Here is a 12629-nt window from a genome sequence, read left to right as displayed (position 1 = left end):
CACGAAATGTATCTCAAAAGTTTTAAGTACTGCTGCTAATGGAAGGGAGGGGAATCACACCCCTAAAAGTTGTGCCAGATAAATTAGAACTAATAAATATACGGAAATAAATGCAGAAATTATCAGAAACACTAATTAAAGGAATTCGGCATAAAAACACGAACATTAATCGGGTATGAAAAGGCTATCAATCGGGCATCAATCAGATTTTCAGTCGCTCCACTAAGGTACGAATATGAATCAAAGTTAAGCCTGTTGAAAATTATTCAAAGATCCTTAACGAAATGTTGAAAAATTACAGAAGGCTAACCATTCCAAAATTCCATTACTCTAAGAAAAACTAAGAAGACTCCCGCATTAAATCACATTTGGGGATGCCCCTTTTCTAGGCTCCCAGGCGGCTCCAAGGCATGCACTTGACAACGCAAAAGTGGAACAGCAAAAAACTTGCAACTCAATTGGCTCCCAAAAATTGTTGGACAACTTCTATGAAGTCGCAGGAGGAAACTTCCAGGGAAAGACAGGGGAACTTCCCGGGAACAGAAGGCAGGCAAAGGCTGTGGGAGGGGCAAGGGCTCACGTGGAAGGAAGGAAGGAAGGAGGGCTGACAAAAGTGCATAATTCTATAAAAGGCTCACAAATTGAAACACAAACAGAGACACCCTCTAGCCCGTTCCTCTAGAGGGTACCCCGTACCCGTTTCCCCCCCTGCAGGGTAACCCCTCCCTTTGCCCCTTCAAACAATGCCAGACTGTAACAGTTTCGGGGTAAAAGAAAAGTTTCCTCTCCGACGAGAGTTTCTTCTATTAAAAATATTGTCAACTCAATACGGAATACGGAGGCAAAAGTAAGTGCAAGTGGAAAAGAGGCAGAGTGGCATGCACCCTTCCCCCCACCCGTTGATTGTGGCAAACAAAGTTTCCATAAAGAATTTTGCGGAAAACACCACAAACAAAAAACTATGAGGCGAAAAACCCGACAAATTGGCAAAACCACACAGAAAAGAATCACAACACAGCCCAAAAGCCAGTGGCAGGAGGCGGGAGGCGGGAGGGAGTAGACAGGAGGCAGAAAGGCAGCTGCGGCTGGTGGCACAACAAATAAATTGACATCCTCTCTAGGATCGGGGCTGCATCGCCTCCTCTATGGCACCTCTGCAGCCTATAACTGCCTGCCTCCTCCCCTGTGGCAGAGCTGCCTGCGCTACTCCTTAGCATAGTTTTGGTTTCGGTTTGGAGACTCAGGCCACAAGCCCTGGCAACGATAAATACTGTGGTTTATCCTCCGAAGCCTCCCCAGAACCCCTCGAACCCGAAGACAGAGGAATCCGTAACCAGATCCCGGAAATAGGGCCACGACCCGGACCCAGGCCAAGGTGTTACGCCGAAACGGAACCCCCTCCCCGTCACCATATGGCGGCACTGCTGCTACTGCTGCTGCCTCTTGCCACAAATTAAAATGTGGCCACGCTTAAATTTCCCCACAAAATTTATTGTCTGTCGTCGGCAAGCCGTGGCCACCCCAAAAACCGAGGAACAAAAGCCAGAAAACCAGACATTTCAGCTACACAAAATAGGCAGAAAATAAGACAAATGCCGTAGGCAACAAAAACGGGGGGAACCCCAATGATGGAGTACCCCCACTTTTCCCAAGAAGTAGCTATGGGGTCCATAGAAATAAGGGATATTGGGAAAAACAGAATCCAATTCTGTTGTGAAAACTGTTTCTAAAATGCCCAAAATGCACTCTTTAAGTCCCATACCGACAGAAACCCACAGAAATCTCTAATGCGACTGCAACGAGTCCCAAACGAAGTTATGATGCCTTCCGAGAGCCAGGGAGAGATTGTGCTCCCCCACAGCAAACAAACAAATAGAAAAAAGCAAAATAAATGGCGTCCAAGGATAATGCGTTGCAAATGTCGACGACAATAAAAAGGATAATGCGACAAGTTGAAAACGAGCCAAAAGGAGCGAACCGACCGAATGACCGCCATTTCAGAGCCGGAAAAACTTTTCTGCCGGACAACAGAACAAATAAAGAGAGAAGGAGAGAAGGAAAACCAACAGAGAGGAGAAAAAAGTTGGAAGCATTTAATGAGTTTATTGAACCAATTGCACAAGTTGCAAGTTTCGTAAGAGTTGCACGAGTTGCACGAGCTGCATCATTTGCCAGTAGCAGGCGTTCTGTCCCCCCAGAAGAAGAAAAATAAACGTTGCATCCGTTGTAGCTCCCGAAGGTTGCCGAGGAAAATGTAAGTCACACGTTCGTGGAAATATACTCTAAAAGACCCTTTTCTTTTTGGTGATTTTGAAGCACTATCAAAGAAATAGGAGGAGAGATCTAAAGGTACTTATGGTAGTAAGCCCTGAACACCCCACGCAGAACTTTGGTATAAGCAAAAGAGCACAAAAAGTGGCATTTGAATGAGTTTCATTCTTTTTTCCTGTACGATTTTTGTTGCTTTTGGCCAAAGCTGCAATTCTTCCCGGCTATCATCCGTCTTGGCCATATCCTTCATGCACACCCCCCCCCCCCCCTCCGATCGCTCTGGCCAGGAGCCAGGAGCCAGGGTCAACATGGGGCTGTTGGCTGGCAAACGAAATTGCGGCAGACAGAAGTCATTTAAGGAGAATTTATGGGATTTTAACTGACATTTAAACAGTCGCCAAGGAACAGGAGAGGACTCGGGGCAGGATACACAGTGGGAGGTGGAATACACAAGGAATAAGGATGATGGGAGGGAATTTTAGAAGAAGAAGAAGGAGGAACTTGTCCAGCAAGATTAGCGACGACTGTGCAACAAAATGTTATGGACAGTCCCGGATAATGAACGACTTTCCACCCAAGGACGAAGGACGAAGACATCTAGCAGGACTGTGACTCGGACATAGACAGAGAGCGAAGCGAGAAAAATGAAATGTAATTACATTTGAAAATGACCAAAAGGAAAGGCACAGAGAAAATGCAAAAAGAAATAGAACCCCATTATGGGGTGGGGGCGTTGGCTGGAGCAAAAATCACTGCAACATTTCCTTGTAATTAACTCCATGAAGATGTTCCCACTCGGAAACAGATTGAGGGGGCGACATTATGAAGAGGTGCGCGAGAGAGAAACAGAGTGGGAGCTGTGTCGACAGCTCGGGATTGAAGCAGCGGAAATGTGAGCTAGAAAGTTGAAAGCGTACTTAAAGTAATTCCCAAACGAGATGGGATATGCTTTGCTGCTATAGAAATGCTGCAGAGTGTAGGAAGAAGTAGGAAGAAGAAGGAAGCTACTCTCCCGTTTGGAAAGTACTTGAGCAAAGCCGAAGCTCGTCAGGCGATCTTCAAACAGAGAGAGCAACAGCCGAAGAGTGCGCACGAAGCAAATGCAGCAGAGAGTCAAACACAACCGATGACGCGTGCCATACGCTCTCGCTCTTTCACACTACTGATAGGAGAGAGAGATCTCTCCTCTCTTTAGGTATTTCTGGCCTTGCATTCAGAGCAGTCTGTTAATCAGGACTGACCCTGTTCTCCCTCTCTTGCGCTTGTCTCGAAACGACCTTCGCTGCTTGACGACCTTCTCTTTGTCACTCATTTCCGCTTTTTTATGCAACAGCAGAAACAACAATTAGCCATCAGAAATTACAGTCACCCGCTTTGGAGATTATGGATGCATCATTGGGGAGTATTCCCCTTCAACCTCAATGTGCAATCGGATAACAGTCAAGAGAACAACGACACACATTTGAGGAGACAGATTTAATGGACTCTCCTCACTGTTCGTTCTTAATAGTTTCTTACCTTTTACTCCTCTCATCAGTCGAACTTGTTCTGAAAGAAAAAGCAGAAAAGTAATCATTAGTTAAGTGAATTTCTCAAGAAACAAGTTTCCCTTCAAAGCAAAGTTAAAGTTCTGAGGCACAAAAAGTAGTTTAAGGCTTTTGAAAACTTTAAACTTTCCCAAGAAAAACATTTAAAAAAGAAGAGTTTTTTCCATTCAACTGATGGGATGGAAATGTAACAAATGAAGATGCTTTTCTGCATAATGACTGAAGGATTAACTTAGATTTGGTAACAAACTCAATTGAGAGCGCCTGCTCTTCAGGAAACTCCCATTCATAAACCGTAAACGCTCTTCAAAGTCGAAAACTTAATGAAAACACACGAAGGAGCTTCCCAAGGGGCCAAAATCTCCGAAAGGAAAACTTCGCTTCGCTGCAGCAGCAGCAAGCAGCAGCAGCTGCAGCTGTGGCAACAATCAAAGTATTTAAGCTCCACTCAGGGGAGTATAGGTGGGGGAGCCCTTAAAAACACACACACCCACACACATACGCGTATGCATTTGTGTATGTGTATGTAAATATGTGTGTACAGTGAGTACTTACGAATATGAGCAACAACATCCGCTAAAAGCTCTCTTTAGAATAAATAACTGCTGCACTTTAACAAGGCTGACCTCAATTCCACCCCAACCTCTCCCACCACCCCAAAAAGAGTGTGAGAGGGGAGTGTCGTTAAAAGGGGTTGTGTGTGGGGTTGCGAAAAATGCAGGCCATAATTTCTTGAATTTTTACCATATTTTTGTAATTTTTCAAAAGTTTACAAGAGTTTTTTCCCTTCATCTCATTCCTCCCTCTCGCTGGCACACATTGATTGCTTGCATTTATTTTTTTGCAAACTGCACTTGTAAGTTTCTCTCATCTCGTCCTTCTTCTACTGCTCTTTCCTGGGCCCATTCCCTCCCCCTTCACCCACTCTGGGAGCAGTAACAAACATCGTAGCAACAGTAATCGAAAAGTTAATTCTCCGAAAAACAAGGTAATTAGTGTTTCCAGTGGCCATAAAACCCAAGCGAATGTGCAAAAATAACGAGAAAAGTTTAAAAAGCACCCAGCGAAAAGGGAAAGAGAGAGAGAGAGAGAGAGAAAAAAACTACAACAAAGTAGGAAAAGTATGGGTGTGCGTGTGCGTGTGTGTGTGGCATTGTGGTGTTGCCTTGCAACTTGAAGCAAAAGCACTTGCAACTACTACTAGGCAGAGGAGGCAGAAACACGGCGTAATGAATGGCCAACTCCGTGGAAGCCCCGAAGGCGCCAAATGTAGGGGAGGTAGCAGAGGCAGGACTAGACGTACAGCCACAGGTAGAGGACTAACAGGACCAGCAGGGTGTGCATCACAGTTACAGAAGAAGGAAATGCAGCGGTACCAACAGTGGTTTTTGTTCAGGGTTGCCAGGGTTACCCACCAAACGGGAAATGTTATTGTTTTTTTTTTTTAACTTTTTAACTTTAACCAAAAATTGAGGAAATGCTAGCAAGTAGTGCTTCTTGCTAACAGAAGCCATATATAACTTCAAAAGGATTTATTTTCCATTATTTTCCACACCAAAAAAACTCATCGAAACTCTTCTTCTTAATTCCCGCCTTCACATCGTTTCCATTTCAATCACAATTTAACTCTTGTTATTTCACGCTGATTGTCAACTCTGGCGCCAGATGTTGGTGGGGCAACTCACATGCACGAGGCCCTCAATTAATTAATAAACAAAACTTTTGCCTTTCAAGCACTTCAAGTGCCGCCACACGCATCGCCCAGAACTTTTCCTCGACAGTCGTTTGTTATGCCGAAAACTTGTAGAGGCTTCATTTCCCTTCCCTTCCACCACTCTCTCTTTTTGCTGGGGAAACCCCTTTTCCCTTTCCTGCACTGCCCCTACCCGGCCTTGCCCTGCCCTGCCCCACTGTCTTGCTCTAGTTCTGTGGCGCCTAATGACAAACATGAAGTTTTTGCCACCACATCAATCAAAAGTTTTTCATCAACGTCATCAGAGTTATCAACATGGCCGCAGGCGGTGCAGAGAAATAAAAAAAAACACACACACACACGAGATAGAGCCAGAGAGACACATACTGTTGCTGTTGCTGCCAACACCCCGAGTGTGAGCCATGTTGACAAACAAGAACAACAGCCACACATCCAGAGACACATGATGAGAGGATGAACAAGCAACAACAACAACAGATCTTAAGGAAGATTATCGCAGAAAAGGTGAATCCGAAGCGATGGATACACTTGCACATACCATAGAATTGCCATGGAAGATGCTCCTATGAATAGTCGTTCCATGATGTCTCTAGAGGGGAAGACGATTTCTGTATTATATGTGTAGCAAGATGCTTCTGAAATTCTCATCAAATAAATCATAAATCTAATCAAAATCATAATATCATCCCCCATCTTCATCGGTGAGGGTATAATTATCAACACGGACCATCGGCGAACACGCGCGCGGCGCGTATACGTAATGTGCTGCTCGTGGTCGTGCCGCTAAATGTCTGCATAATTTATGAATGCCACAGCAGCAGCAGCAGAAACAACATCCATCCAACAGAGAGCGAGAGCGACAGAGAGAGAGAGAGGAATGATGGCACTGCTGATGTGTTCGCACCTTAAATAAGAGAAATGGCTGCCATTAAATGTCCAGAAACAACAACAACAACAACAACAACACGAGCAACATCTAGGGGCAGAGAAGATGCTGGAGATGCAGAAGCTGAACGGGGAGAAATATCATCAGTCGACGGACCTGCTAAATAACTCAAATGAAATGCCTCAAATGCCGCACAAATCTTTTCAACTTGAGGTGAGGATGCTAGTGCCTGCTGCCTGCTTCTTCGGCTATTGCCTATTGCATGAGTGCACTGAGAGAAATTGCACTTAAGATCTCTTATCTAATAGCTATAAAATTGGGTAGATAGTCAGCTTATCCACAAGGTTTTAGAGTTGGGGGAAAAATACAACTCCGAAATGTGATATCTTAGTTACCCTACTTTTCTCTCAGTGTAATATTGATAAGCCAAGGCGCACTTCATCTTCATCATCGGTCCACGGGCAAAAAATAAAATTGTGAGATGAAGATATAGAAGAAGAAGCAGAAGCAGAGCCATGGAGCAGAGAGCCCTCACATAATCAGCTTCATCATCAATGGAGAGGAAGAAAGAGAGGGCGTGGGAGTGAGGGACTGGAGGAATGGAAGACAGAGTAGAGCGTAGGTGGCAACATGGCCACACCTTTTGCCCATACACCACGTAACCATGACAGGAATCAAGGGGGGGGCGGAGTGACAGAGGAATATCAGATGAGGTGGGTCGCTGCCTGTCACCATCCAACATCTTCATCTTCATCTTGCTGGTTGTTCCCTCTTATTTACGACAAGGACGACATCTTCATCTTTCAAATGCGTTTAATTATGTCAAAGTGGAAGAGAAGCCGTCCTTTTTATTTCGCTGCTGCTGCTGCTGCGGCTGCTCTTCTTTTTTGCTGGTCTGGAGGGCACACACACACACACACACACGTGTAGCGGACAGGTGAAGAGAGTGCTTGCAGTGGCAGGCGGAGGAGATGGCAGAATAGAGATGTAGATTCCCTTCAAGTTTAGCTGTCCACACAAACACAAACCCACACCCACACACCTCCGCGCCCCCCCCCTCCCTCTGCTATCACTTTTTACATTTGTTTCATTTGTGCGACGTTTCCACATTAAGCTTGTGACAGTCGTCGTGTCGTTGCTTCTGTGCATAATCGTGATGCCGTTAGCTTTAGCTTTAGCTTTGGCTCTTGCTCTTGCTCTTGCTCTTGGTCTGTCCCTTCACTTCACTTCATTTCCTTGACTTTCCTCTCTTCCCGCTCTCTCTATCTCTGGAGTGCCCTCTCTCTGTCCTGTCCGCCTGCTGCTGCTGCTGCTGCTGCTGATGGAAATAAGCTACCAATTACTAAAGTGTTTCACTCTAAAGCCATTTCAGTTGTTCCCCCGATTCTCTATCTCTCTCTCTCTCTCTCTCTATGCTGCTGTTGCTGTTCTGCTGCTCTCCAGCTGCCCACTGCTGCTGCTGCTGCTGCCAGGGGAAAAGGTACATTTCCCAGAAGGTAAGGCATACTCAACACTATGCTCTTGCACATGCCGATTGCATTCTGTTCGGAGATCGGCTCGAAACGAGGAGTGCATTCGTGCCTGACCCTCTACTTAATATACCTTTCTGATGCTGCTGCTGATGCTGCTCATTCTGCTTCATCTGCCTCTGCTCCTCTACCTCCTGCTGTACTTGGACTTGACTGTTGAGCATTTTGCATTAGTCCAAGAGCTGAGAATGAGCTTCAGGCAAAAGGGCAAAGGACACACACAGAATCAGGGAAGACATGACAGTTGAGTCCATGTCCATATTATATGCTGCACTTATGTACACATTTATGACTCGGACAGTACTCTGCCTCAGGGTTAGCAAAATTTACTCATATTTTCATTTGACTTGCTGCAAAATCTGAAAAAGAAAAACAATGATGGTCCAAGAAATTCACTTTATATTTCCATGCAAAGGTAAAATCAATTCGATTCCCCATCTGGAATTTTAAAGGGAGCCAATTCGTATGCCGATTCCAACCAATTCCTAATACATTTCAATGAAAAAGTCACAAAGTCTAAACATTTCAGAATCTCTTCTCAACTGTAAAAATGTGTGCCTCTCTCTCTCCCCTTCTCTCTCTTTCGTTCTCTCTGACTTTCTCAATTACCATTCAAGCGCAACACACACGCCAATGCCAGTCAAGCCATGTGCCCATGTCCATCATCATTTTTGCATTGCAGATTTAATTTCGTCAAAGTGGAAAAGTCAACAGAAAAGGTCTTCCGTCGCGACGACAGGCAGGGTGACAGGGAGCACGACCAGGGAGACCACGCACCAATGAGTGCTGACTGCCGCCGCCACACCGCCACATACCAAAACACTTCCACAATCACTGGTTCTGCCCCTGCCCAGGGGCCATCCTCCTTCATCATTCCATCAGGCGCCCATCTTCGTCATTCCATCAGACGCCATCCATCCCCTCATGCATATGCGTGTGACCCACAGGATGATGGTGAAAGACAGCAGCAACAAGAACCACAACGAACAGGAAGAAGCACAACAGAGCAAAAGTCGGAGAGCAGACAGAGAGAGAGAGAGAGTGGGTTGTCTCTAAAGTTAACCAAGGAAGAAATAAATACCTTTAGTATTCTGTATTCCGGGGCTGGATAACCAAACCTAGAAGTAACTCCAGCCATAGGGTTAGATCACATCCCAAACTTTTCAGTTAACCCTCTCTCCCGAGCGCCAAAACTCGAACGAATGCTAATGACATTGGCTAACTGTTCATTTGTGTTTGCTATGTTTTCCTTTTTCTTTTTCTTTTTTTTTGATTTTTTTTTCGGTGTGTCTGAAGCACCCGTCAAAGGGTTTGGCGAAGAGACAGCCACAAAGAGAGAGATGAGCTCTCGCTCCAACTAACTGTACTCGACAACAGTCAACAGTGAAGAGTCGACAGTCGACGACACGTTCCACTTGGCCGGAGGTCAATATGCTGAACGGATGGATTCTGCTTTGCCCTGTAATTAAACATTTTTCTTTTTGATTCGGGGGATTGAGATGCTGAGAAGCTGAGATAAAGGTGAAGGCTGCTCTACCTCCAGCCCGCTCTTCCGTCTCTTCCACGAAATTAATGGAAATCTCTTTTGCCAAAAGTTCATTCCACTCCGCTCCGCCGTCTTCGGTTTTAGCCGCTTTTAAAGACCCAATTAGTCGCCAGGCTAACGGCCAGGGGCCCAGAACCGAACAGAACGGAGAGAGCCCAGAAATAGAGCTCACAATTTGCCTGCCATTCGAATTTAATTGACAACTGTTGTTGCTGGCTTACTTTGGGGCCTAATTGATGACTTGATGCTGCCACTGCCCCAAAAAGCTATCCCTGTCCCCTGCCCCTGCCCCTGCACCGCTCACATCATTTGTTGTTTTGGTAAGCAAATAAATAAATCAAGATATAAGCAAAGAACCTTTCGAGTAAGTCTCCTGGAAATGGATTCCGTACATTCATCCAGCCGTGGCGTCCCCCCACCCAGTCCCTGGGCCACCATCAAAATTTTGCCACACGAAGAAACTTCAGCATAACACAAGGACTGCAGCAGCACTTCTTCTCGAGTGTGGCGAGTGTCGAGTGTCTCGTGTGGGCAGTGCATGAATTTAATAAATACATTTTCAACAGCGCATCAGTCATGGACATCAGCACAGAGAGTCCTAGCACAGGCAGTGCAGTCCTCTCGCTTTTGATACCCAGTAAAATGTGTGTGTGTGTGCATTGGCTCTCAGGAGAAGAAAATACTTAGTTCTTAAAGGAAGAAGCACCTGGAATCACCCATTGGACCCCCACAGGTGAAATTTTTAAATTAGTTTGCCCAAAAATAAAGGATATTTCTTAGTCGCAAGCATCTCCTCTGGTTTTTATGGCTGTTGTGTGGGCAATGAATTCATACAGCAGGCATTATCTCTGGTAGTTTTCGGACACACCAGGCACCAGGCACCAGGCACCAGGCACCAGGCCTCACCCAGCAGCAGCAGCAGTGGCAGCATCAATGTCACACATGGGGGAGGATGACGCAGGATGCACACACACACACAGACACACACACACACAAAATGCATTTTGAATATTTATGAAAATGCATCTGCCCTCCTCCGGCTCCTGCTCCTCTTCTGTGTGGCTTCTATGGCCGATCGAATGCATCGTCTAATCATTATTCAAAATCATTCAGTATGTGAGTCCCATCCATCCCATTTCTTTGGGGGATTCATGAATATGGAAACGAGTCTTAATAACAAAGTGTTGACTGGACACACAATTGTGCAGGGCAAAACTGCATGCAAAACTACGAGTGTGCCACTCTGTGTGTATCTTTTGGGGGCAGCGGCAGGGGCAGAGGTCAAGTCTCATTCTCATTCTGGCAGCGACTGTTTGCATTGTTAGCAATTCTGTTTCTGTTTCTGTTTCTGTGGCTCTGCTCTTTGAGAGTTTACTCAATTTATTAGAAAACTATTTGCCGGGGCTATTTGGGGCTGCATGGAGAGTAGTGGAGCAGTAGCAGAAGTGTGGGGCTGTGGGGACTGTGGCCATTAAGCAATTATACGCATAACTTTAGAGTCGCCTCTTTTGAGCAGAGATCTTCTTCAGATTGAAATAAAAATCCCCTGCCGAACTCCCATCGATTCAATTACGTTTAATAACCGTTTCCCTGCCTGCCCAATAACCCCCTAAACACTTGATGCCCATCAAAACCATCAAAACTTCAAATCAATACAAATAAAAAATCAACAAATTTAAATTAAATTCATCTAAAATCCTCAGCCTCGCCAAACAACATTTCCACACTTCTGGCACCACTTGCTGGCGATCCATTTTCACATTTTCAATTAAATGTTGAATAAAAATAGACAAAATAAAACGAAACGAAATCCGCAACGAAACAATAGATGCTGCTGCAGCCGCTGCCGAATGCTGCTGCATGTTGCATGTCTTCCAATTAGATGCCACCGATAGAGATAGATTTGACGGCCATTCGGGGATTCCTTGTTTTTCAGCCAGCATTTTATTCGTTGTTCGTTGTTCGTTTTTCGTTTTTCGATACCATTGAACACAAAAGATTTATGGAGTAAATCAATAAATGCATTTGACACAGGAGGCGGACCGAGAGGAGACTTTCCGCCTGCCTTCATGCAAACAGAATGGAGAAATGGACACCCGAAATCATTTATTACTCGAACTACTACCCCTATGATCCACTCCGCTACTGCAGGTCCCTCTGCAGGTCCTCCTCTGTCTCCTCCTCTTGTGTGTTTTCTACTGTCCAAAAAAAGAATCCAACAAACTAATTCAATCTTTGCCGCTTGTCCACGTTTATCACTGATTTCTTTTTTGGTGACACCCCAACCCCAACCCCCCTCCCCATCCACTGTTTTATAGCGCAACGAGAGAAAAGTCCATTTGTGTGAATTGCATTTTCATTTGTATAGAATTTCCATGGCATGCCCCACCACTAGACCTCGGAACGGCTCTCCTCCTGGCGGCATTCACACATGTCCCTGTCTCCTGGCGGCAGGATATTCGACTTTCCAGGGGTGGGAGCGCTAGGGGGCAGAGAGGTGTATGGGGTGGCATGGGGCACGTTGTCTCGTGTTGCTTTGACAGTTTTTTGGCAAACTGCCAGACGGCCGGAGAGCGACGAGCGAGCCACTGCCAATGGAGTGCACTCATCGAGAAAAAAAAGCAACAACGAGGGAAGTAAGCGAGAAAGATAGGTGGAGATAGAGATAGGGACACAGATAGCCATGGAGATACGGGAGAATAGAAGAATGCGTGCGTTAAATTTAGCACGCTCTTCGTGCTACGTGCCACAGCAGCAGCAGCGACACACAACTAAAAAATTTAAGTAAATTTGGCAGAGGACTCGTTAGAGACGAAGGACAACCGAGGAGAATCCTCTGCGTCAGCAACACAATGGGAAAATCGACTCCCCAGCCGAAAAGCTCCCCAAAAAGAACGAAAAAAAACTCAAGTTCATGTGGCAGGCAGTGCGACGGCAATGCAGTCGAACAGACAGCAGTGCGGAATCCTTGCTGCTGCTGCTGCTGCTGCTGCCTTCTGCCAGACTGTTGTCGCCGGAGACATCCTGTCGCCAGACAATCGCCACTTGTTTTTTTTCGGTTTCAGTTTCGGTTTGGTTGTGGATTCAGATTTGGTTTTGAATTCGTTTTGCAGCTTAGGCCATTAGCGGACAGTCG

General features: G+C 45.6%; 1 protein-coding gene across 3 annotated transcripts in view; it reads right to left on the bottom strand.

The window, feature by feature from the left end:
- Nucleotides 1-12629, bottom strand: part of LOC111070107 (cadherin-87A) — a 62758-nt gene that overhangs the window by 25784 nt on the left and 24345 nt on the right. For all 3 annotated transcript variants that reach the window (XM_041595078.1, XM_022360429.2, XM_022360428.2), the window contains exon 3: nucleotides 3790-3819. In XM_041595078.1, coding sequence (XP_041451012.1) covers nucleotides 3790-3805 — 16 coding nt within the window. In that variant the 5' untranslated portion in view covers nucleotides 3806-3819. The remainder of the gene's footprint in view (nucleotides 1-3789; nucleotides 3820-12629) is intronic.

This window comes from Drosophila obscura, unplaced genomic scaffold, assembly GCF_018151105.1.
Source record: "Drosophila obscura isolate BZ-5 IFL unplaced genomic scaffold, ASM1815110v1 contig_4, whole genome shotgun sequence".
NCBI lineage: Eukaryota > Metazoa > Arthropoda > Insecta > Diptera > Drosophilidae > Drosophila > Drosophila obscura.
Note: the sequence above shows the minus strand (reverse complement) of the source record. Positions and strands in the feature narration are given on the sequence as shown.